The sequence below is a fragment of the Prionailurus bengalensis genome, chromosome B4 (genome assembly GCF_016509475.1).
Source record: "Prionailurus bengalensis isolate Pbe53 chromosome B4, Fcat_Pben_1.1_paternal_pri, whole genome shotgun sequence".
In the NCBI taxonomy this organism is placed as follows: domain Eukaryota; kingdom Metazoa; phylum Chordata; class Mammalia; order Carnivora; family Felidae; genus Prionailurus; species Prionailurus bengalensis.
In genome coordinates this window covers 44,222,226-44,248,814 of record NC_057358.1, presented here as the reverse complement: position 1 = coordinate 44,248,814, position 26,589 = coordinate 44,222,226, and the positions used below count along the sequence as shown (strand labels likewise).

Genomic DNA, 26,589 nt, shown 5'->3' with positions numbered 1-26,589 from the left:
TTACACAAGGGCATGAACAACATCAGGGGGCAGGAAATGAGAACTAGTTAAAGTCTGTGAATTTCGTCCAGCTATCTGCCACGAAAGGATTGTAGAAATTATCCCACAGGTTTTGAAACCCAAACGTCCATCAATGGATGAACGGATAAACAAAATGTGGGATACATAAACGTCCATCAATGGATGAACGGATAAGCAAAATGTGTGTATATACATACAATGGGATATTATTCAGCCTTAAAGAAAATTCATGGGGCACCTGGGTTGCTCAGTCGGTAAAGCATCCAACTTTGGCAAAGGTCATGAACTCACAGCTCGTGGGTTCCAGCCCCACGTCGGGCTCTGTGCTGACAGCTCAGAGCCTGGAGCCTGCTTCGGATTCTGTGTCTCCCTCTCTCTCTGGCCCTCTTCTGCTGGTGCTCTGTGTCTCTGTCTCTCAAAAATAAATAAACATTAGAAAAAATAAAAAGAAACTTCTGAGACGTACTACAGCACGGACAGATCGTGAAGCCCTAATCTAAGTGAAATAAGCCAGACACAAAAGGACAGATATTGTATGTTTCCACTTATATGAGGTACCTGGAGTAGTCAAGTTCATAGAAAGAGAAAATAGAATGGTGGTTTCCAGGAACGGGGAGAAGGAAGAAATGAGGAGTTATGTTAGTCACGGTCCTCTAGAGAAACAGGACCAATAAGAGGGTGCATATTTATAGAGAAAGATGTATGGTAAGAAACTGACTCATGCAATTATGGAGACCGGCAAGCCCGAATCTGTAACGTGGAGCAGCAGGCTTGAGACCCAAGAGAGCCAAGGTGAAGTTCCAACCCAAAGGCTGGCTGCTGGAGAATATTTTCTTATTTGGAGGAAGATTAGTGTCTTTGTTCTATGCAGGCCTTCAACGGATTGAACGAGGCCATGCGCATTATGGAGGGAAATCTTTACCCCACTGACTAAGATGGGAATCTCATCCAAAAACATTCTCAGGGAAGCTCAGAAAAATGTTTGACCAGATATCTTGGCACCCTGTGGCCCAGACAAGTTGACACATATTACTCACCATCACTGGAGTCACCGTTCGAAGATTACAGAGTTTGGGGCACCTGGGTGGCTCAATTGGTCAAGGGTTAAGCGTCTGACATCGGCTCCATGATCTCAGGCTCTGTGCTGACAGCTCGGAGCCTGGAGCCTGCTTCGGATTCTGTGTCTCCCTCTCTCTCTCTCTCTGCCCTACCCCACTCGCACTCTGTCTCTCTTTCAAAAATAAATAAACATTAAAAAAATGAAAGAAAAAAGCAAGATTACGGAGTTTCGGGGCACCTGGGTAGCTCAGTCAGTTAAGTGTCTGACTTCGGCTCAGGTCATGATCTCATATAGTTCGTGAGTTCGAGCCTCGCATCTGTCAGCACACAGCCTGCTTGGGATCCTCTCTCCTTCTCTCTCTGCTCCTCCCCTGCTCTCACTCTCTCTCTCTCTCTCTCTCAAAATAAATAAATAAACTTAAACAAAATTTTTTAAAATTAAAAAAAATGAAAATTACAGAGCATTAAGTTGGAGGAGAAGAACAGTGAGCTGAGTTCTTGTCTGGCTTCAGGTAGAAAAGAGACGTTTAGTACATCTCTTACAGTTTCTGGGCATTAGCTCCACTTTCTCAAAATAAAGAACGAAGACATATTTTCCTTAAATGCCTTTGTATTTTCAAAATCCAGCTTATGCTGGTGATGTTTTAGTAGCTGAGAACCTCAAGTATTAACGGCCTACTGTTTGCAGAATATTATAACCTATATGGTATTCCAGGGCGATAGGAAAGAATAAGCTTTTCTTTTTTTTTTTTTAATTTTTTTTTTTAACGTTTATTTATTTTTGAGACAGAGACAGAGCATGAACGGGGGAGGGTCAGAGAGAGGGAGACACAGAATCTGAAACAGGCTCCAGGCTCTGAGCCATCAGCCCAGAGCCCGACGCGGGGCTCGAACTCACGGACCGCAAGATCGTGACCTGAGCTGAAGTTGGCCGCCTAACCGACTGAGCCACCCAGGCACCCCAGAATAAGCTTTTCTTAATAGAAGGGGATCCAACTTTACTCGTAAAGAGCTTGTAATTTGTTGGAGAGAGGGAATAACTTTAACGGAATAGAAAATCAATAGAGTGCTCTATTAGAGTATATAAAATGAGGGGGGGTGGGAAACTGATGATGTAGCAGGATTCTTGCACAGAGAATCGTGACACAGAGGCTTTTCTTTCCAAGAAGCAATTTTATTCCTGCGGGCACCCCTCAGTTGGGTTTGCACCCGAAGAACTGAGCCCCGTACACCGCGTGGTATAATTTTTAAAATGTATTTTCTACTTCCTTGTCTCCCATAAACGGTAACACACAAATATGTAGTCTGATTAAGTGGTCTTATGTTACAAGATCGTGAAGGATGTTGTCATATATAGCCCGGTTGCCTTGAGGTTTTTGTTTTTGTTTTCTTTCCTTAGGAAGGGGACTCTACCACAGTGATGGCAATCCTACCTATAGATATTAAGTGCAGAGGATTTTTTAAGAAAAAAAAATGTATTTGAAGGGAGTACAGGATTTGTAGAGCTCATCACCAGGTCCCGGACTGCTTAGGGAGCATCTTATGAGTATTGACCCCAAGCACAATGGATGATTATTTGGTCCTTGGTTTTGTGGGTGGGTTGTGAAGGTGAACATCTGAAGTCTGAGAAATCTAGCTCAATCTTAGGCCTCCTTCAAAGAATGTTGTTCTTTCTAGTCCTGGGTGTATCTTTGGGTGTTTTAGCTACACGGTCACATATGTCTTTCCAAGACACTTCTTCCTAGGACAATCCATAAAAGGTAACTAGCTCACAAGAAAAATGTGCTACGTCCAGATGCCTGAGTGGCTTAGTTCGTTAAGCGTCCGACTCCTGCTTAGGTCATGATCTCACAATCTGTGGGTTCAAAGCCCGCATCGGGCTCTGGGCTGACAGCTCAGAGCCTGGAGCCTGCCTCAGATTCTGTGTCTCCCTCTCTCTCTGCCCCTCCCCCCCTCAAAAATAAATAACCATTAAAAAAGGAAAAATGTGCCATGTCAACAAGTATACATCTGTATCTCATCTTAATCCACTAGAATATTGATGGCATACAAAATAATTGAGTCACTGTGGGGAATGATAAAGTGTCCTCTTCCTTGAGATGTAATTTCAGCATTTATTAATTCACTATCAAAAACACTTTCCTGAGATTCTATTTATGCGAAAGTCGCCGTGGTGAATTCAGGCAGCAATCTTGCTTTCTGGCACTTACAGTCAAGGGACGTTGGGTAGCGCTTGCGTGAAAAAGGTAAGTAGCATTGATTTGTTACAAGCTGATTTGACCAGGATATATTTGCTACATGCTGAGCTTTTCTGGTGAACTGTATCACAGAGCAAAACTTTAAGTGACAGATGAACTATGTTCAGTTTGGTCTCAGATACCTGGCACAGAAAAAGGGAAAATAAAAAATCCAGGGAGGAGGAGGGAAACGGAATCCTAATTAGGCTGTCAATATCAGTGATTTTTCTTCATAGTTTCCTAGATATTTTATTTATGTATGCATATTTTTTCAATGTTCTTTTATGTATCCCCTCTTTTTATTTTTTTCCCTGGCATAGTTTAAAGCAAATTCCAGATATCCCATCATTCTGCCCATAAATACTTCAGAAAATATCTCTAGTAAATAAGAACTTTTAAAGAAGCATGTAGAGGCGTCTGGGTGGCTCAGTCAGTTGAGCGTCCGACTTCAGTTCGGGTCATGATCTCATGAGTTCAAGCCCCGCGTCAGGTTCGCGACTGTCCTCTCAGAGCCCACTTTGATCCTCTGTCCCCTTCTCTCTTTGCCCCTCCCTCATTCATGCTCTCTCTCTCTCAAAAATGAAAAATGTTTTTAAAAGTATGCATAACTGCAGTAAGACATTTCTTCTCTGGTTAGGAGGTTGTAAAGGAAAAATAGGTGAGAATTCTATCAATGAATTCATATAGTCATCCTTACGGCGAGATCAATGAAGAGTCTTGTGACTCCAATTATGTGTAAAATGTATTCTTTTCTGGGTAATTCAACTATGCTAAGTATTACTACTACTAATATTATAACTATAATTTATTGAGCTCTTATGTTTGAAGTACAGTACTTAGCATTTTCAGCCAATATTTCACATGAATCCTTATAGCAACATTATCAACATCATCCAGTGGACATTCCAATGTCCCAATTTATAGACAAAGACATAGATCCAAGGGCTCCTGGTTGGCTGAGTCACTTAAGTGTCTGACTTCGGCTCAGGTCAAGATCTCATGGTTCAAGAGTTCAAGCTCTGCCTCAGGCTTTGTGCTGACAGCTCAGAGCCTGGAACCAGATTCAGATTCTGTGTCTCCCTCTCTCTCTGCCCTTCCCTGGCTCACACTCTGCCTGTCTCTCTCTCCTTTGGAAAATAAATAAATAAACATTAAAAAGAAGAAGAAAAAAGACAATTCTCTAAAAAATAAAAAAAACAAAAAAACCCCACATAGGTTCAGAATGTTAAGTAATTCTCCAAGATTATAGATCAAGGGCTTAGCAAAGGAAAGATTTGAAACTAGCTCCCTCTGGCTCCAGTGTTCTCACTGGTACGATGTTATACTGCCACTGTATGAAAGAGTGCTTCGAATTAAGTTCTAAAATTATCATGGTCATCACGGCTAGAGATGAATCCTGTGATTACCTCAAAAATTTCTGATCTATTGCTGATTGAAACAGTCAGAATTAAAAGAGACTTATGAAAGTTACAACATAGAGAAAGTCTGCTACAGTGAAATAAACAAATAGGGACACGGGAATTATGGACAGAGGAAACTGGCTCTCCTCTAATGCTCACGGAAAATACAGTTTTCCCTTTCATAAATTGCCTAGTGAAACATCCTGAAATACTTAGCAGAATCGCCACTTTCCCCACTTGCAATAGACATAACCCAAGAATTTGCGTCAGCCGACTTCCCAGTGTGAAGCAAAGCCTCTTCTTCCTCCTACCAATGATTGAGTCATTCTTCAATTAGATAGATAGCAGTAGCTATTTAAACACTCCAGCAGGAGCTCACCAATTTTTACTTTATGCAGAAGTCCTTGACTGCTTCACTCTCTCATTCTTGGAGTGAATTTGGAAATGATTTTTGATGACCTTAAGAGTACAACTATGAAAGACCAACCCGACCAGAAGCCAAATGGAGAGAAAGCTAAAGGTACTAGGGGTGGGTGAACGTACATAGGGACAGAATTCCAGGATTAGCTCAACATGTAAATGAACTGAATAGAGGATTAGACAGCTTAAACACCAGAGTGTGGAAAAACAGTGTAGAATTAACACTTGCTTAAAAGAAAGAAAAATTAGATGCGAATGAACTAACTTGCTTTGAATGATGATGTAGCAGATACTAATAATTTTTATGGAACATTTATCATAGGCTGTGTTCTCTGATATCCTCTCTATGTGCATTACTTCTCTGAATCTTTACATCTTGAAATTAGGACTATTATAATCCCCCTTTTTACAGAGGACTAATTGGGGATCAGGGGAATTAACAAAACCACTCATTTTCAGGCAGCTAGAATTGTATCACAACCTCCTCTTTATCAAGAATCCAATCCATCAGAAGGTTAAGGAGATGTTGAATTCACCCAGTGTATACAATGATACTTTTTATAATAAGTCTTCTTGAGGCATTGCAAAAACAGGATATCTTTTTATGAATTATCCAAAGCAGATGAAATGGTATTCAGTATAGTTGAGCGCAAATCACGTTTTATTGTGTACCACTGCCTTGAAAATTGTAATTTTTTGATATATACGGTAAGTTAAACTCCTTAAATGTAAATTAACTCATAATCCCAATTCCACAGACAGTCTGAGTACATTGCCTTTTATCTTATACCCATTCCCAGAGAAAGGAATAAAATACAAATAGGGGAAGTTGTATTTGTACAATACAAGTGTTGTCAGGAATTTGGATAAAGACATTCCAGGTCATGTTCCCATAAACAAGATAGAAATTTCCCTCAACAGGGAAAATAAGTTTGAACATGGAATGATTGAACATTTGACTTGCTGAACTTGGTATGAAAACAGTGCTGTCATTTACAGGTAAACCTACAAGTAACAATAGTCATTTGTTCATTCATTCATTCATTCATTCACTCATTCTTCATGTAGTAAATAGGCCTGAATTTTATTACCATTATGAAGCTAAACCTTCTCTCAGAACCTGATTAGATCAATCACCTACTACAAAGAATCCAATTGCTTTCTGATCAGAAAATCACTACCGGGAGCCGAGATTGGGTTAATGGTCTCTACCTACCCAGGAAATGGGACAAAGGGTGACCTGTAGAAAATGGGAGTATGTGCCTTCCCCACACAGGTGTGGATCCTGTGATTTCTTCTAAAAATTCAGGAGTTTCATCGCTCAAGAGTGGTAGACATACTTGGTCTTCTATAGTATAGAATGACTACAGACCAAAGGAAAATATTGGTTGAAAGATTTACACAGATATCTACCCCCAAGCTAGGATTAGGCAATTATTTGCAAGAGACACAACTATCTCCTACTTCTCTGCCAATTTGCCATATACACTCTAGGAGCTTAACAACTTTTGAACCAACTGTTGACATAATGAGAACTCTGTGAATATATTCGACCATTGATTGATTTGGATCTTTGCACATTCACACTGGAAATTTGTGATGCAGTGTTCTAAGCTGCATAGCGGCTAACAGATTAAAGGCCTATGTTTGGATCTTAACATCTGTGTGATCTTGTACAATTCACTGAAACTTTGGGTTTCCTTGTCTACATATAAAGGATAACATGACCAGTGCCTTATTTGTGTATTGTACAGGGTGAGAAGTCCAGATGCGTTATGTGAGATATTTTCCTGCTGAACCAAAATATCTGTGCTTTTTTTAGCGGTGGAACACGTAATTAGGCATTCATATACCTGGGAGCTGCATGATTTATTTTTATCTATAATAATGATGAACTTTCTTCTTGCAACTACAGGGCCACAGCTGGTGTGAGTATAGGACATGACATTAATATGAGTCAGAGTAGTATTGAAGTTTCATTCCTATTTTTGTTTGGTCAATAACCTCAGTTCTAAGATGTAATTTCAGTAGAATAAAAATTGAAAGCACAAAAACAATTCTTTGAGGCAATCTGTTGATTAACTGACTAAAGCTTATTTGCTTGGTATCTGACCTTCTTTTATGGTACGCTACTTATAAAATACACTGTACGTGAGGTCTGTGTGTGTGTGTGTGTGTGTGCGCGTGTACATGCGCACACACGATCTATACTAAAAATATAAAGTTGATCGAACAAAGTTGGACTGAGGGTTTCTTGGAAAGTCACTGTAGGGAGAATGGATGAGTATAAGCTTTAGAATCGGATACCTAACATCACATACCTGGTATTGAATCCTGGCTCTTAAACAGCGTCAAATGTGTGACCATGGGTAAATTACTTATATTATCTGTATTTTTCATCTATAAATATGGGTAATGAACTATTGGCAGAGCCCTTGGGAGGACTAGAGGTAAGGAGTGCAAAGTACCAGGTACAGACAGTTTCCAAAGAATTGCTTGACGTCTTGCATCCGTTTATGTCCTTCTGATTCAATCCTCTATCATTCTAGGTCTTTATTTTCTTTCTTCTCGGTGGTGGTGCCCTGCCGCTGTGCTTCTAGGGGTCCTTTGCTTGGGATTACTGGTGACTCTTATCATGCTGATAATGCAAGGTAAGTACTAGCACAGGGAAATGATGGAGGACAAAGTGAGAACTTGCAAATGTGGTTAATTCATTGGTTTCATAACAACTACAAACATCCTTGATTTGGATGCGTTTTAGGTAAACTGTTTTTAGAATGAGCTGGAAGATGAGTAAGTGTATTGTGCTTATCCCTCAAGTTGACTGGGACATGGAATGAAGATTATGAATGGTGGGTTTTTTTTTTTTTTAATTTTTTTTTTTCAACGTTTATTTATTTTTGGGACAGAGAGAGACAGAGCATGAACAGGGGAGGGGCAGAGAGAGAGGGAGACACAGAATCGGAAACAGGCTCCAGGCTCTGAGCCATCAGCCCAGAGCCTGACGCGGGGCTCGAACTCACGGACCGCGAGATCGTGACCTGGCTGAAGTCGGACGCTTAACCGACTGCGCCACCCAGGCACCCCTGAATGGTGGGTTTTTGTTTTGTTTTGTTTTTATAACTTCATGGGTAAAGTCTGTTTAAATCCTGGAATGATGAGAAAGAAAATAATTGGAAGCAATTAAGCCACGAGATCCCCTAAGAGACCCAGAAGGAAAAGAAATGTCATACAGTTCACACTGAGTTTTAATAGAGGTGATTAAATACCAATTTAAAGTTAAGAATCAGAGGGGCATCTGGGTGGCTCAGTCAGTTACGCATCTGTCTCTTGATTTCGGCTCAGGTCATGATCTCATGATTGGTTTGTGAGTTTGAACTCTGCGTCGGGCTTCGTGAGGATGGCACGGAGGCTGCTTGGAATTCATTCTCTCTCTTTCTCTCTCTCTCAAAAATAAATAAATAAAGTTAAAAAATAAATTTAAGAATCAGAAACACCCTCTTAATAAATGAAACACTTAAAATAAATGTAATTCGAATTTATAATATGGCCATTCAGAAAAGAGGATGTTGACAGGAAAAGAAGTGATAAGAATGAGAATGCCCAAGAAGGAATGAAAATGGTACAGATCACCCGCCTCATCTGCCTGTGTATTTAAGTTGTAGATCTGGGTTATTTCATCTATCTAGAATCTAGATGATTACAGCCTTTGAAGTGCTATTTGTCTCTCAGTTGTTGGTTAAGATCACAAACTATTTTTTCCATCTGTTAACACTTAAGGCCTTCCCTAATGACTAGAACTGCCCTTGACTCAGTGGTGGTGACTGGATGAGTCCTCCTGTGAGAAGAATCACTTTACAACAGAGTCAGATCTGGCCTTCCAGCCAAGGGGTCTGTTTTGTACCGAACCATCAAGCTTCCAGAACTGAGACATTTGACCCTTAATATTAGTTGCCTGTTAGATTTCACAAACTTTATGATCTCCTCACCCTTCCTAAAATGTGCTGAAGAAAAGGCAAAAAAAAAAAAAAATCCTAAGAAACAAAAAACGTTTGAAACTGTTCTGACATAGCAACTTAAAATCTGTGTCTCCAATAAAAGGGTGTCACAGTTTTTAAATAAAATTAGGAAGTTCAAAAGGGTAGTGAGTTAGCAGAAGAATAAAGAAACAGTAGATCATTAATGACAATTGCTCGTGATAATGAGTCTGGTTAGCATCTATTTCAGACTGTCTGTATTTTATTTATGTCACTGATATACCACTTATCTTATGATTGCTTTTAAACTTGTCTGTAACCATCAATAATAAGTAAAATCCTATTTTGTTTTGTTTCATCAAAAGTGTTTGTGACAGTTCCTGATATTTAGACAAAATACTGCAGAAATACCCAATAACTTTTTAATCCATAATTTCTGAGTAAATTTGGCTCATTTTCCAGCAGTTTCTTTGCTGTCAAAATAGATTATTTGATTGGATTCTTTGGTTTCCTCAAAATCCAGTGGAGGGATTTTTACTGGGGATTGGTTAATGGAGTTCTTATTTCAGCTCTGATTTAGTATCACAGGTGTCTGGTCTCCTAAAGCAACATCAAGCAAACCTTACCCACCAGGAAATTATACTGGAGGGACAGATTTTAGCACAGCAGCAGGCAGAAAAAGCTTCCCAGGAGTCAGAAAAGGAACTCAAGGAGATGATAAAAAACCTTACCCAGAAGCTGGATGAAAAATCGAAGAAACAGATGGAACTTCATCACCAGAACCTGAATCTCCAAGAAGCTCTGAGGGAAGCAGCAAACTTTTCAGGTATGGAGGGTGGAGAGGGATCTCTTCTTTACTTAAAAAACAATTTTTTTTTAAGTATTTATTTTTTCGGAAAGCGCAAGCAGGGGAGGGGCAGAGAGAGGGTTAGAGGATCTGAAGCCGACTCTGTGCTGACAGGCTGCAACAGTGAGCCCATTGTGGGGCGCCCGCTCAGGAACCTGGGAGATCATGACCTGAGCCCAAGTCAGGTGCTCAACCGATTGAGCCACCCAGGCGCCCCGAACTCTTCTCAATTTTTAAGATTCTAGTTTTGAGACTTTTCTGGAAGAATGCTCCCACCCCTACCCTGTGCCACAGATTCTTACTTCTTTCCATTCTGATGTATCTGAATCATTGATTTCTTTTCCTACGGGGTTTCCTTTGTCCCTGGGTAGCTCTACATTAACTTTATGCTATAACACTATTTCTTAAAATACGCTACATCTGTTTAAATTAAATCAGCGGAGGCAGGCTGACCTGAAGTGTTGGGTAGGTACTTTAGATAAGAAAAAAAAATAAAATACGAAGAAATTCAGTTTATCTAAGAAGAATTGATTTAATCTCAGAATCTAGGAGGCAGGTGGAAACAGCATCTATAAGAAGGGGATGATGATGTGAATTCTGCTGTTATTACAGAGTTATCTGTGTCATTTAGTCTTTCTACAACATGCAATTAAATCAGGCATATGCTTTTCATCATAGGGAGATTTAAGGGATGTGAGACGGAGATCCTTTCAGAGATGCATTGCTTCCTTGAAGGTGTATGGAGTGCCCTATTCTCAGCATTAGTAACTAACTACCACTAGTAAACAAAGATTTCTCCAGTTTCTTGCTTGTACATGTCAGTGGATCTCAACGATGTAATTTATTTGAAAAAAGATTATGTGATAACAGTTCTCAAATACCCACAGATCGCTTTGGTTTAAGGATGAGAAAAATTGATAGCCAGATAAGTTAAATGATAATAATAACGATACATAGTTTTTATAAAGTTTTGGAGTTAATAAAGCCCTTCAATATTTAGAGGGTTATTTAACTTTCCAAAAGAAGAGAGATTTTTAGATAAATTGATCTTTAGCAAGTGTCAAACATGTTATTTCATCTTTTTATTTTTTTAAGTAATTTTTTTAACTTTATTTTTTTTTTAATTTTTTTTTTCAACGTTTTATTTTATTTTTGGGACAGAGAGAGACAGAGCATGAACGGGGGAGGGGCAGAGAGAGAGGGAGACACAGAATCGGAAACAGGCTCCAGGCTCTGAGCCATCAGCCCAGAGCCTGATGCGGGGCTCGAACTCACGGACCGCGAGATCGTGACCTGGCTGAAGTCGGACGCTTAACCGACTGCGCCACCCAGGCGCCCCTTTAACTTTATTTTTATTTGAGAGAGAGCTAGAGAGCAAGCAGAGGAGGAACAGAGAGACAGGGAGACAGAATCCCAAGCCCAATGTGGGGCTCGAACCCACGAACTGTGAGATCATGACCTGAGCTGAAGTCGAGTCAGATGTTTAACCAACTGAGCCACCCAGGCGCCACTCAACTCTTTATTGAAGAGGGAGCTATTGAGGAAACGAAAAGACTACATTATCTCTAATAAGGTGTAAGGAAGGAGACTAACATATCAAGGACAGGAATGTTTACATAAGCAGACATAGCCACATACCAACCAAATGATTTATTCCCCAGGTGGGGCTGTGAAATCATTTTTTTAATCAGTTGTGTGAGATTAAATCTACATCACGGCCATCCGGAACCATCTCCCAGAGATTCCAGGCAGGGACAACCAATCAAAAATAATAAGCAATGTGTTTTTCACGGGTAGATAGCCCAGGTAAAACATTCCATTCCTTGACCGCGTCAGATAAAGGCCAATTAGCAGATAAAGTACCGCTTTTCACCAAGCAGAAGATTCTCAAAAACATTAATAGTAAAATGCCACATGCAAACAACTAACCAGCTTTCTCAAGTTTGAGACAAGTTTTGAGTACGAAATTAGCGGTGGCTGTCAACCTTTGGCGTGCAACATTGCCACTCCGGTAGCTCTTAAGAAATGGCCATGTCCACGTTTACCCCAAGATTCTGTATCAAAATGCCTCGAAGGGCACCAAGAAATATTTCTTCAATTGATTGAAACTCAGGAGTTTGAGAGGTAGTGCCATGTAGCGATTCAACACGCGGTTCCTCGAGGGACCTGCCAAGGTTCCCATTCCCATACATTCCCATTTCCTCCGTGTGCCCAACGAAGAACAGGAATGAAACCTATTTGGCCATGTTGTTATGAGGATGAAACGAGTTAACATGTGGAAAGAACTGCCAACATTTTGGGGCCCATAGTGATGTTGCCTTTGTTAAATAAAACAAAAAGTTTTTTTTTAATTAAACGAGGGGTGCTTGGCTGGCTCAGGTGGTGGAGTGTGTGACTCTTGACCTTGGAGCTGTGAGCTGAAGTCCCACCTTGGAGGTAGGATTTACTTTTAAAAAATTAAAAGAAATACAGGTGGTTCGAATGCCACATATGGCTATGTATTGAACAGCACATGTCTAGAAACAGGAAGCTCAGTAATTTTTTTCACGTTTATTTATTTTGAGGGAGAGAACGCGCAGGCACGCCGTGTGCGAAGAGTTGGGGGAGGGGAAGAGAGAGAGGGAAAGAAAGAATCCCGAGCAGGCTCCATGCTGAACATGGAGGGGCTCAATCGCACAAAGGTGAGATCATGACTGCGAGATCATGACCTAAGCCGAAATCAGTCGGACGCTTAACTGACTGATGCCACCCAGATGCCCCCAGTAAGCACAGTATTGAAGCCTAAATTCATTATTTGAAAAACCGAAGTTTTTAAATGCATAAGCATACTTTTTTTTATATAAAGATTTTATTTCTAAATTATCTCTACGATCAGCATGGGGTTCAAACCCACAACCCTGAGATCAGGAGTTACGCCTTTCACCGACTGAGCCAGCGAGGTGCCCCCGGTGTATCTTTTTAATAGCAGAATTGCTATTATGTATCCATTCCCCAAATTTTTACTTCCATTACTCCAAACAGAACTTTAAAAAATAGATCAGAGGGGCGCCTGTGTGGCTCAGTCGGTTGGGCGACCGACTTCGGCTCAGGTCATGATCTCACGGTCGGTGAGTTCGAGTCCCGCATCGGGCTCAGTGCTGACAGCTCAGAGCCTGGAGCCTGTTTCAGATTCTGTGTCTCCCTCTCTCTCTGCCCCTCCCCTGTTCATGCTCTGTCTCTCTCTGTCTCAGAAATAAATAAACGTAAAAAAAAAAAAAATTAAAAAAAATAGATCAGATTCTCAAGTTATATGTCAGCTCAATTTTGCTTTTCGACAGCCTTGCTTTTAATTTAGTGTACTAAAATCAGAATACTTGAAGAGAAATAAAGACTCCGAGTCTCTTGAGGGATTTGCAGAGTCTGGGTATAATTCTAATTAAGAAGAGATGATAGGTGGTGTGACTGGATGGCTCAGTTGGTTAAGCATCCGACTCTTGACTTCGGCTCAGATCATGATCTTGTGGTTTTTGAGTTCGAGCCCTGTGTCAGGCTCTGTGCTGACGGTGCGAAACCTGCGTGAGATTCTCTCTCTCCGTCTCTCTCTGCCTCCCCTCTCCCTCTTTCTCTCAAAATAAATAAGTAAACTTAAGAGAAGAGGAAGAAGAGGAGGAGGAAATGATATACATGTGACTGTCCTGTCCTGGGGGAAGACTTAAGAATTGTAGACATATTTTTACTCAGGCATCACTCACTGATTAGATATGCTATCTTCCTAGCTCCTTGTCCCCAAGACTGGCTCTGGCATGAAGTGAACTGTTACCTATACTCCTCTGGCCCGTTTAATTGGGAAAAAAGCCAGAACCATTGCTTGTCTTTGGATGCCCACATGCTGAAAATTAACAGCACAGATGATCTGGTGAGTTTTTATGGTTGTATGTTGGGCTGGAGTATTGCCTTATGGGAAACAAACCGGGTTTACACCCTTGGGGGAAGAGCACTTGTTTGAGGATAAGAATACTTATTTTCTGGCCTCATCTGGCCACTAAGTACACACATGACCCGGGATAGAGAGGTTACATAGTATCTTCAGCTTCGTAAACATTCCTTACAGAAAGGATGTCAAAGATCTCTTTTGGTTCTGCAGTTTTGTGACTCTGATCTAAAACGACCACGCTGACTTTACCATCAATTTCGATCACTATCACTCCCCACAGGAATTCATCCAGCGAGCAAGCGCCCATTCCAGTTTCCCGTTCTGGATGGGGTTGTCTCTGAGGAAGCCGAGCAGCTCATGGCTCTGGGAGGATGGCTCTCCTTTGATGCCCCACTTGTAAGTCTCCTGTTCTTTGCTGACCCTGTGAGTGAAGCGGCTTCCACATTCCATACACTGTCTTCTTCTTGTCAGGGAGAAGCTGGGGGAATTTCTGAACCCCTCCTTCCCCACCTCTGTCAGACAGAGACTTGCCCATTTAATCATTCCGACCTTCTCTTGAGTTTTCCTTCCCGCATTTACTACTGATTGGAAGCTTTAAGGCAAGGTTAGGGGCACCTGGGTGGCTGAGCCGACTCTTGATCTCAGTTCAGGTGGTGAGTTCAAGCCCCGCATTGGGTTCCTCCCGCTTGTGCTCGCTCTCACCCTCTTTCAAAATAAATAAATTAAAAAAACAAAACAAAACAAAACAAAACAAAACAAGGTTAAATTTCTGACCACAAGGTGGCAGTAAATCTACTTTTTTTTGTTCTTTCTTCCCCATCTGCAGGTTTCGATTCCAGGGATCTCTTTCCCAGAGGTATCCTTCAGGCACTTGTGCCTATATACAAAGGGGAGCTGTTTTTGCTGACAACTGCATTTTAACTGCATTTACTATATGTCAGAAGAAGGCGAATCTAGTGAGAGCACGGTGAATTTGAAGGCTCTGGAAGCAAAGGAGAAGACTTTTCTTCTGGAATTGAAGCTGTACTTTATCATTTAGGTGCAAAACGAGAGAGCCCTGCGAACTGCCTGTTATTAGCTGACTGCAGAATTCCTTAGCAGAGACTAGGTCTGCAGATGCCTGGCTGGAGATATCCAAAATGTTGATTCTATGTCTCTTTCTCTCGTTTTTCGCCTGGTTTCCCCAATCCCCCTGCCAGCCTTCAAACCTTCTCCCCTTTTTATGTTTTAAAATTTTACTCCTCTTCAAGTCTTGGCAGCCCTCTGTACTCAGTCCTCTACCTCAGTGCCATCTGCCCCCTCACCCTCCTAAACCGCATAGAAAATGGAAAATGGAGAACTTGACCCCCCCTGCAAGCAGAAGGCGAAAAAGGGGAAATCTGCATGGGAACAGAGCCGGTGAAGAAACAGAAAAGAGGAAAAGCCCATAATGGAATCAAGGAACTTGAGTTCTCGACCTTAAAAGCTGCCACTTGTTCGTCTTTTAAGTTGCGATCTGTCTCCACACTCCACCACTTACACACGTGCACACCCAAAACACACACACACACACACACACACACACCCAGAACATCACATTTTGGGGTGATTGAGATGTTCCGGGAGGTAATTATAAATAGAATCATCTTTTCAGTGACCCAAATACAATTCCTTATTGGTCTCTGAATCTGTTCTGACTTCTTCATCCTTTCTCTATCAAAGGACAGCTCAATATAGCTTTACTCCTTCAGGGGAGTATTTGTTAGAATCATGGTGCCGGGGGCAAAAATAGTTTTTGTGTTGTTTTTTTTTCTCCCTAAAGTACACACCATTTGTAGATGACCTCTTCTCAACTCTGTTACGCTGTGCTAATGTGGAAACATACCGGGCCAACCAGTGAAGACACTCCGTTAAGGAGCAAACTGAGCCAGCCGCGGAAACATTGCTGAACAGAAACAGACGGGATTTGAAGTATTCCTTATATTTTCAGTGTTTCTAGTCCCCAGCTACCTCCCCTCCCAGGTTTTCCTACTTTAAAGGAAGCCTTTCCATTTCGTGGCACATAATGTAGCACCAACTGTATCCAAAAAAGAAAAGCCGGACCATTCCTAGGAAGACAGATATTCATCTGCCTTGTTGTTTGCATCAATTTCTCCCCCTTTTAAAATATCCAATGTGATTCCCTTGTATGAGTATACCCTAATTTGTGGATACATTACCTGTTGATGATCTTTTGAGCTGTTTTCGGTATTTGTCTATCACAAAATAAGGTGCTATAAACATTTGTGTACCAGCCTTTGTATGCACATAGCATTTCTCTTCTCTTGAGTAAATGCGTAGGAGTTTAATATCAGAACCATTCAGTAGGTGTATGTTCAGCTAGCTGAGAAATTGCCAAACGTTTCGCCCCAAACTTGTACCATTTGGTATTCCCACCAGCAGTGTATGAATGTTCCAATTCCACCTCATCCTTGCTGACACTTGGTATGGTCAGTCTTGTCACTTTACCCATTCTGATAGGCGCATGGTGGTCTATTTCTCTGGTTTAATTTGCATTTCCTAAATGAAAAATAATCTGGAGATCTTTTTATTTACTTACTGTGCTTATTTACTCTCTACATATTTTCTTTGATAAAGCGCTGTACCGATCTTCTGAGAAGTTTTGAGTTCTTTGTTTTTATACTGCTACATTTCGAGAGCCCTTTGTACATGCTGGGTAAAAGTCCTTTATCAGATGTCATTTTGGTGATTTTTTTTTTTTTCAGTTTATGACTTCTCAGTCTCTGGAAAAGCAGAAAATTTTAATTTTTTAAAAAAAAATTTTTTTTTCAACGTTTATTTATTTTTGGGACAGAGAGAGACAGAGCATGAACGGGGGAGGGGCAGAGAGAGAGGGAGACACAGAATCGGAAACAGGCTCCAGGCTCTGAGCCATCAGCCCAGAGCCTGACGCGGGGCTCGAACTCCCGGACCGCGAGATCGTGACCTGGCTGAAGTCGGACGCTTAACCGACTGCGCCACCCAGGCGCCCCTGAAAATTTTAATTTTTGATGAAGTCCATTTTCACGTTTCTACTGCTGTCTCTAAGAACTTGTTGCCAAACTCAAGGTCACAAAACTTTCTGCTGTTTTCTTCTAGACATTTTATAGTTTCAGGCTTTACACAGAAACCTGTAATTTATTTTGAGTTAATTTGTGAGCCAGGTACTAAAGCACTTTCTCTTTCCGTCTTATTTTTCTTTTTCCATAAGGATGTTCGCTTGTCTTAGCAACATTCGTTGAAAAGACTGTTCCTTTTTCACTGCATTGCCTTTGCACTTTTGTCCACAGTTACCCATATGTGCATGGGTCTATTTCTGGCTCTCTGTTATGTTCCCTTGGTCTGCTTATATATTTTTACAACACCACCATGAATATTGCAGTTTCTTGAAATCTTGTAGTGGTTGTTCAATGTCGACCTTTTCCAACGTTGTTTTGGCTAATCTATGTCTTTGTATTTCCATGTTAACTTTTGAATTGGCTTGTCAATTTCTAAAAAAACCAAGCAAACCCTGTTGAAATTTTGAATGTGATTGCATTGAATCTATTAGCTACATTTAGGGGCAATTGAAATTTTAAAAATACTTATGTGTTTGAATCATAAACGAGGTATATCTCTCCATTTCTTGATGTGTTCCTTAATTTCTCTAAGCAATGTTCTGTAACTTTCTCTGTATAGATGTCCCACATATTTTCTTAGACTGTCATCATATACTTCATATTTTTGATGCTACTAGGAATGGTATTGGTGTCATTTGTAATTTTAATTTCCAAATGTCTTTTGCTAGTATATAGAATTATAATAAACTTTTTTATATTAACCTTATATCCTGACCTGAAACATTTATTTTTTCTAGTAGTTTTGTTTGTGGATTCCACCGGAGTTTTACATAGATAATCATGTCGTCTGCAAATGAAAACACTTATTTCTACCTTTCTAGATGGTTTTTATTTCTTTCCCTTGCTAGATTTCGTAGACTAGACCTCTAGTACAGCACTGAATGAAAGTGGTGAGACTGAGCGTTCTTATTTTGTTCCTGATTTGGAAGAAATCATACAGTGTTAGTACCATTACGTATGGTGTTAACTGTATATTTTGCACAGATGTTCTTTATTCGTTTGAACATGTTCCCTTTTATTTATTTATTAATTTTTTTTACCTTTTTTATTTTGATAGAGGGAGACAGAGCACAAGTGGGGGAGGGGCAGAGAGAGAAGGAGACACGGCATCCGGAGCAGGCTCCAAGAGGTCAGCACAGAGCCCGACGCGGGGCTCGAACTGGTTTCTTTTTATTTGTAGGATGCTGAGAGATTTTATCAGGAATGGGTATTGATTCGCCTACATCTGCTTTCTCTGCATCTATAAAGATGATCATGTATTTCAATGTTTTTTTCTTTTTAGTTTTTTAATATGATGACTTACATTGAATAGGTATAAAAGGTTAAACCAAGCTTGGTTTGTTGGGATTTATTATCATTTTAATACGTGACAGATTAATTCTGCTAAAATTTGGCTTAGGAATTTTGCAACTACGTGTATGAAAGATATTGTTATGTAATTTGCTTTTTGTGTAAAGGCTTTGTCTGGTTTCGTTTCGGAGAATTCCTCCCCTGTGTTAATTTTCTGGAAGGTTTTGTGTGGAATTGGTACTTTTTGTTCACTACGTGTTTGGTACAGTTTATCATCACTGAGGTCATCTGGGCATGGGCTTTCTTTTTTTTTTTTATAGTTTTTTAACTATAGATTCAGTTTCTTTAATGGATGTAATGCCATCCAAATGATTCTTTCTTGAGGGTGGTTTGTTGGTTAGTGTCTTTCAAGGAATTTGTCCATTATATCTAAATGTTTAATTTTTTGGTCTAACATTTTTCTTTATATTTTCTTCTTATCATTTTATTTTATTTTTTAATGTTTATTTACTTTGAGAGAGGGAGAGAGCCCGCGCACATGTGTGCACAAGTGGGAAGGGGCAGAAAGAGAGGGGGGAAAGAGAGACTCTCAAGCAGGCTTTGTGCTGTCAGCACGAGTCCGATAGGATCTTGATCTCACGAACTGGGAGGTCATGACCTGAGCTGAAATAAAGAGTCAAGAATCGGATGCTTAACCAACTGAGCCACCCATACTATCCTTTTTTAATATCTCTAGAATGTATATTAATGCAATCTCATTCCTGAAATTCTTAATTTTTTGTCCATTTTTTAGGATAAGTTTGGTTTAGAAGAAAAAGTTCATTTTTCTTCTTCCTGAAAATGTTTTTTTTTTTCATTGAATTTGGTTGGTTTTTTTTTGTAAAAAGTCTATTACTTTTTTGTTTTATATTTTATTAACTTCTACTTCAACTGATTTTTTTTTTTCCTTTCTTCAGCTTAATTACATTTCAATTTGTCCTTCTTTTTCTAGTTGAAGATGAAATCTCAGTTCATGGATTTCGGATCTTTTTTTCTTTTTAAATATAGGCGTGTGGCACTACGCATTTCCCCTTAAGCACCGCTCTATTGGTATGCAACAAATTCTGACCCCCCCCTTACCCCCCTCCCACATTCTCTCAGTTCAAAATGCTTCCTAATTTCCCTTTAATTTCTGTTGTCTCGTACCCTTCTTGGGAGCCTACTGGATGAAATCTGAAGTTGCCCCCACACCCGTCAGAGGGTAAGGGGAGACCAAAGAAAGAGGCAGGCCATTCTAGGTCAATAGGTGGCAGGTTCAATAAGCAAAGGAAACTTACATACAACCCTTGTCTCGGGTGGCAGCAAGACTGGCTAATTTCCCACCCACCCTCCCAATGTTAAAAATTTATGCAGGGGACTTAACTAGGCTCAACCATGTATGTAGTGTAGGTGTTTTCATCACCACATCACTATCTCAAGGCTATGTCCTTGGAGCAGCTCTCGGGAGCAGGAAAGCCAAGCAGAACCCACATTTGAAGGACTGGGGAAGGAATGAGGAAACTCTGATTGCCAATCCAGCTCACGGGGCTAATTGGAGGTCATGTCTTTTTGATGACCTTCCCCAAAACTCCACCCTTCATGACTGGCTCTTACAATCTCATGTGCCCCCCTCTTCCACAATGTGCCCTGAGCAGTCAACAAAGAGTTTCACCAGTATGGAGGCAGCTCCTTTGGTGGCCAGCTGGCTGCATTGGAGGCAGATGCTATAGCAATAATCCAGGCACACGTAAGAGAAAACATAGATTAAGACAATGATTCCAGGGTGCTTGGGTGGCTCAGTCGGTTAGGCACCCTATTCTTGATTTCAGCTCAGGTCATGATCCCATGGTTTGTGAGATCAAGCCCCTCATCAGGGTCTGCATCGACAGCGTGGAGCCTGCTTGGGATTCTCTCTTTCCCTCTCTTCCCCTGCCCCACTCACGCTGGCTATCTCAAAATAAATGAAAACATTTAAAAAATCTTAAAAACAAAACAATGCTTTCAAAAATCAGTGACACATTTTTCTACCAAGAGACTCATGATCCAAACCATTGATTTATTAAGTCCCCTGAGCTGGGGGGAGAGATCATTGAGGTTATTTACTTGTGTTGTTTTGTGACTTAATAAAGATGATACATTAGCAGATTTATTAGGTATGGACACATAGCATTCTGTTTGGATAATGGCGTAGGTGCCTCCGTGAGAGGCAGTAATAATGTCTAAGGCCATTCTATTTTGGAAGATAGATCTTCTCATTAGAGTCTTGTTGGGTGAGTTTAGCAAGGGCTTCTATATTCGCTATAACATCCTCTAAAACAATGGGGGAACAAAGACAGCAGCCAAACGTTGAACCAATGGAAAACAGAATGTGCCCACCTGGCCTTGAGGAGAGGGAGGTTGGCGGTTTTAGGAACTTGACCTGGTTGTACATATCATGTATGTTCACTGGGGAAGGCAGTGCTGTCAGACCTGAGGAGAAGGACTGGGGACAGGACCCATATCTTCTCTCTTCCGATGGTGCACATTCCATTCCATGTATAGTGCATTTCAACAGGTCCATCTTGCAGCAAGACAACAGAATTTCAGTGGAGATTGAATAGTTTCCCCTCACCCAGATGGTGCAAACTAACCCACCCATCTTGGGGGAATGTCCCATTGCAAATTCCCAGTAGATCATTTTTTTTCCCCCAGTAACGATCAGGAGCTTTGTGCTCTCAACAGCATGGAACATTGATCCTGAGTGAGAGTCAGGTCACGGCTGTTTCCCAAGACCTCCAGCAGGGAGGATTTGTGCCTCAGCAGGGGTCCTCAGTCTGGCATGTGAGCAACAGGCCCTTGAGGTTGATCATTCAAATGTATCAAAGCCTGGGATAGTACTTTAGTCGATCCAGTCAAGATGGTTTTACCTCTTAATAATTTAATTTGCTGCTTATCCGATTATAGAGGCGATGGGACACCCAATGTCAGTTCTTTTGCCCAGTCTTATACATCATGACCTTTGACTTGTGACCCCTCACCACTGTCTATGGTACTCAGCTTCTCTCAAACCTTAATGGTGGCAGCCTGGTTTGCACAGTGACACAGGAAAGTTTGGGTTAGGTCAGACGCAGGGTCCACACAAACCATGGCATATTTAGAACCCTCACTCAGAGAAAAAGGGCCAATATAATCAATTTGCCAATCCATTACTGGCTGGGAACTTCAGTGGATGGTCCCAGATTCTTTTGGCAGTTGTCTTGGGCATTGCTTAGAGCACACAGGACATACTATTACAGCATTTAACCAAGTCACTGTACTTCAAGGGCAGTCCAGCGTCCTTGGCGATATGCTATCCCCCCAGGCACTATGGTGGTCCCTGTTTCTACGCACCCAATCAGCTGTCATCTGTTGAAAGGTCAGTAGATAGGGCTTGTAACTAAGCTAGAGCTTCACTTTCTGACTGCCAGGGAGGGTTAGGCATTATGAGCTGGAACGTAGGAGACAGTGTGTAGAAGGCAGCGAGGACTGCTTCAGGCTCTTGCAGAAGGACCCAGATGTCTATCTGCATATCCTCTCCTTGCAAGGGCTTATTTATGACCAGCCGCCCCTTGGCTTCCCATTGTCCAAGCCATAGGGGTTAATCCCTCTAGAACAGCCCAACTGTCAGAGCAAAGGGTTAATGCCCAGGACTCATGAGTGATCACTAAGACAGACTGCTTTGAACTTAGCCCACTGGCTGCTATACTGGCTGCTGTGTGAGAGGCTCCAGAGCTGGGACCAAGATCCTAGGGGCCTCTTCCCTTCTGTTGTGTCTCTTCCATAGTGCTCAACCCGTCCTTTCTGGAGTCATGCACACATGAAACTCGAATGGTAGCCCTGCTTGAGAGCTGCCCAAAGCTTTCGTTTGTTCAACTAGAACTTCTGCCTTTCATGCTGCCCTGATCCCCAGTCCCATACGCACTTTCTGTACCAGGAAGTATAAGGAATGGCGGCACGGTGTTGGGTGGAGAACAAAAGTCCCCCAGAATCCCATAATCCGTAGAAAGGCTTGTACCCTAAAAAGCACAGCTTTTGGGATAACATGGGTTTCACCCAACCAGGCAACACCCAAAACCTTACAGTAGGGCCTAGGCCTTGGATTTTCTGTAGATCCATTACCCATCTTCTTCTCCATTACAGATGTTCCAGTAAAGCCAGCAGGGCGCCCTGGGGCAGAGACAAGTCTCCCCATGTTAACATTGCATCATCCACGTAATGGGCCCATTATACTGATGTAGGGAAGGAGAACAGGGACAGGTCGCAGCTACCATCCCATGACATACGGTGGGATTACGTCGGTAACCTTGGGGAAGTCTTGAAAAGGTCATCACTGTCCCTCTTACATGTAGGCAAATTTACCTTAGTTATCAGATACCTGTGCTCATCAAAGACTTTTCCGTAAATCTCCTTGAAGATAAAGCACTTTTTTTTTTTAATTTTTTTTTTCAACTTTTTAAATTTATTTTTGGGACAGAGAGAGAGAGAGAGAGCATAACGGGGGAGGGGCAGAGAGAGACGGAGACACAGAATCGGAAGCAGGCTCCAGGCTCTGAGCCATCAGCCCAGAGCCTGACGCGGGGCTCGAACTCACGGACCGCGAGATCGTGACCTGGCTGAAGTCGGACGCTTAACCGACTGCGCCACCCAGGCGCCCCGAAGATAAAGCACTTTTAAGGAATTTTTTTTTTTTTTTTGGCCAAAGCATCAGAGTAAAACAATAAGCAATAACTAATAACTATCTGCAAATGACAAAAGACTTAAAAATGGCCTTGGCTCAAGATTTGATGGGAGTATAGCATAGTGAAATTGACAAGGCAATTTGGTTATTTCTATGACATACATTTTACAATTGTGATTGGTAACATTATGCCCGGACATTATCAGATATTAGGAATGTTATGTAAATATATCCTAAAGAAAGTTTAGCATCACTTCTTATTTGACGGTGTTTCTCATGAAATTTAACATAGACAAAAAGTCATATAGTTGTAAAACAAAAACAAAAACAAAAAAAAACTTGTCTCTTTTAATAGAGAAGACTCAGTTTCTTAAGTAATAAAAAAACCTAGTAAAGACAAAACACAGAATCTTTATTTTCTAGGCAAATTACAATAAACATAAAGGAAAACCTTTGTTTACAATTTATTATTAAGATCAAGCTAATAATCTAAGGAAACTTTGTCCTCATAATGGAGAGAAAACTAAATTTTCATTTTATTACAGTGTACTTTTGATATCAAAACTCTCCTTTAAAAAAAAAAAAACCCTCACATAAATCCTTTCCAATCTTAGCTTGACTATAAGTAAAATTCTTTTCTCAACATTCCTCTTCCACAAACCTTTGGAACTTTCTATAACCATTCAGGCTTCATTCCAAAACTCCAGCCGTGAATCGGGTACCCACTGCCATGGCTAAAGTTTTCACTGATACTTGGGATCTTTTGGAGACCGTAGACTAGATTTGGGGCAAGGTCATGTCTACAGCACGGTGTATTATTTTCTAAATTTTTTAATTTTTTAAATTAATTACTTAATTTATTAATTTATTTCATTTTATTTCTTTTTTGAGAGAGAGACAAGGTGTGAGCAGGGGACAGGCACAGAGAGAGAGACGCAGAATCAGAAGCAGGCTTCAGGCTCTGAGCTGTCAGGTCAGAATCCAACGGCTGGGCTTGAATTCACAGACTGTGAGATCATGACCTGAGCTGAAGATAGACGCTTAACCGACTGAGCCACTCAGGTGCCCCATTGTGTATTTTTTTTTTTAAGTTTATTTATTTATTTTGAGAGAGAGACAGAGAGAGTGCGTGCAAGTCGGGGAGGGGCAGAGAGAGAGAGAGGGAGGGAGAGAGAGAATCCCAAGCAGGCTGCATGGGCCTGACCCCCATGAGGGGCTCCATCTCAGGACCATGAGATCATGACCTGAGCCGAAATCAAGAGTCAGAGGCTTAAAGGACTGAGCCACCAAGGTGCCCTCCAGGGATTCCACCTCTTAATCAGGCATTGCCACAAATGCCCGGATCTTCATCAGTGGCAGCTTGCACCCTCCTAGCTTTGCACCCAGCACCCTAGGGTCTCCAACGGACTACCCTGCTCTCCCGCCCTGTCTGCCAGCCTTGAAACTAGCAGACTGGTGGACACCCCCACATCCCTCTCTAACCTCAGCTCTTCTCACCTTCTAAGCCGAGCTTCGGCCTCTGGTTGGGCCTGGGGGCCAGTGAGTTGCCCACAGTAGAGGCCAGCCCACCGCGGCAACTCCTCCCTCACAGTGTGCCCTGTGCGGCTTCACCAAGTGCATTATACCAACCTGTGTTTTTGGGGTGTCCCTGGAGTCACGCGGTGGTCCACAAGCATCTAACACATGGGCCACTCCTCCCCACAGAGAGGTTAATAACCAACTCAGGATTTCCCTCAAGGATCCACTTTTCCTAACTTAAGAGGCTTGTGTGGACCGCCCCTCCCCACATAGAAGTCAATGGCCAAGGTGGGATTTCTCCTGAGGATCCCTCTTTCCCATGGCTAGTTTCTTCAGTCTCTTGGCTGGATTGCCAGAGGTTGGTTCACAAACCTCCCGGCAGTTTCCTGGGTGTAACCAGCCCCATACTCACAGGGGAGGGCAGAGACGGATGAAGGAAAGAGGCAGGCCTTTCCAGATCCGTAGGTGGCAGGTTTAAGAAGCAAAGGGAACTTAGATGCGACATGTGGCTTGGGTGGCCCAAAGACAGTGAATTCCCACACCCACCTATTTCGAAATGTACGGAGACGCCTTCACCGGGTTCAGTCACCTACGCTATGCAGGTGTTCTCAACACCACATCACTATCTCAAGCCTTTGTCCTTGGAGCGACTGTTGGGAGTGGGAAAGGCAGGAGGAACCCACATTCTGAAAACAGAGGAAGGGGTAAGGAGCCTCCCAGGGGTTAGCTCACAGGCCAATTGGCAGTTCCTTTTTTTTCAGTAACCTTGCCCAACAACTTCTTCCTTGATCTATTTGGTGATGTGGAAGCGTGTTATTCAGTTTGCAACTGAAACTGAATATTTGGGGATTTTGCAGAGATCATTGGGCTATAGGTTTTCAATTTAATTCCACTTAATTTTATTTAAGTAATCTCTACACCCAAAGTGGGGCTTGAACTCATGACCCCAAGAGCATGAGTCACATGTTCCTCTAACTGAGCCAGCCAGGCACCCCCATGGAGAATTGGTATTCTGCTGTTGTTAAATGGAAGGTTCCAAAAATGTACATCAGATGAAAGTGATCGATAAGTTGGTTCAAGCCTACTATTCCTTGATGATTTGGGGGGAGTCTATTAGGCTATCAATTATTGAAAGAGAAATATCTAAAATTCTGATGGTGATTATAGTTTTGTCTGCTTCGCTTATAGTTCTATCAGTTTGCTTCATATAATAGAGGCATAAAAATTGTGGATTGTTGGGGCGCCTGGGCGGCTCGGTCAGTTAAGCGTCCGACTTCGGCTCAGGTCATGATCTCACGATCCGTGAGTTCGAGCCCCGCGTCGGGCTCTGTGCTGACAGCTCAGAGCCTGGAGCCCGCTTCAGATTCTGTGTCTCCCTCTCTCTCTGCCCCTCCCCTGTTCATGCTCTGTCTCTCTCTGTCCCAAAATAAATAAACGTTGAAAAAAAAATTAAAAAAAAAAAATTAGGGGCGCCTGGGTGGCACAGTCGGTTGGGCGTCCAACTTCAGCCGGGTCACGATCTCGCGGTCCGTGAGTTCGAGCCCCGCGTCAGGCTCTGGGCTGATGGCTCAGAGCCTGGAGCCTGTTTCCGATTCTGTGTCTCCCTCTCTCTCTGCCCCTCCCCCGTTCATGCTCTGTCTCTCTCTGTCCCAAAAATAAATAAAAAACGTTGAAAAAAAAATTTAGAAAAAATTAAAACAAAAATTGTGGATTGTTATTCCCTCTTGAAAAATCAACCCTAAATTAGTATGAAATGTACTTTTTTATCTCTGTTAATAATGTTTGCTATGTATCCATGTGTCTGAAATTAATATAACCATATAGTCACTCCTGGTTGTCTCTGAGTAATGTTAACATATATCCTTTTCAATCCTTTCACATTTAGCATATATATTTTTATACTTAGAATGTGTTTCTTTTATGTAACATAGAGTTGAGTCTTGCTATTTTATATGATTTGACAATTTCGGTCTTTTGGGCATTTAAACCGTTTACACTTAATGTGATTTTGATATAATTAGATATAAATATTTCTGATGTTTGTTTTCGATTTGTC

At 41.6% G+C, this 26,589-nt stretch overlaps 1 protein-coding gene across 2 annotated transcripts; it reads left to right on the top strand.

Moving 5' to 3' along the window:
• The first annotated feature begins 5,040 nt into the window (after positions 1-5,040).
• OLR1 (oxidized low density lipoprotein receptor 1) lies at positions 5,041-16,087 on the top strand. Of its 2 annotated transcripts, XM_043561811.1 has the most exons (6): positions 5,042-5,237; positions 7,687-7,788; positions 9,695-9,940; positions 13,717-13,856; positions 14,155-14,270; positions 14,701-16,087. In XM_043561811.1, the coding sequence occupies exons 1-6, from the start codon at positions 5,162-5,164 to the stop codon at positions 14,843-14,845; spliced, it is 825 nt and encodes a 274-aa protein (XP_043417746.1). In that variant the 5' UTR covers positions 5,042-5,161; the 3' UTR covers positions 14,846-16,087. The 2 variants fall into 2 exon arrangements, with proteins under 2 accessions (XP_043417747.1, XP_043417746.1); XM_043561812.1 differs by lacking the exon at positions 7,687-7,788 and having other exon boundaries at positions 5,041-5,237.
• The last annotated feature ends 10,502 nt before the right edge of the window (positions 16,088-26,589 follow it).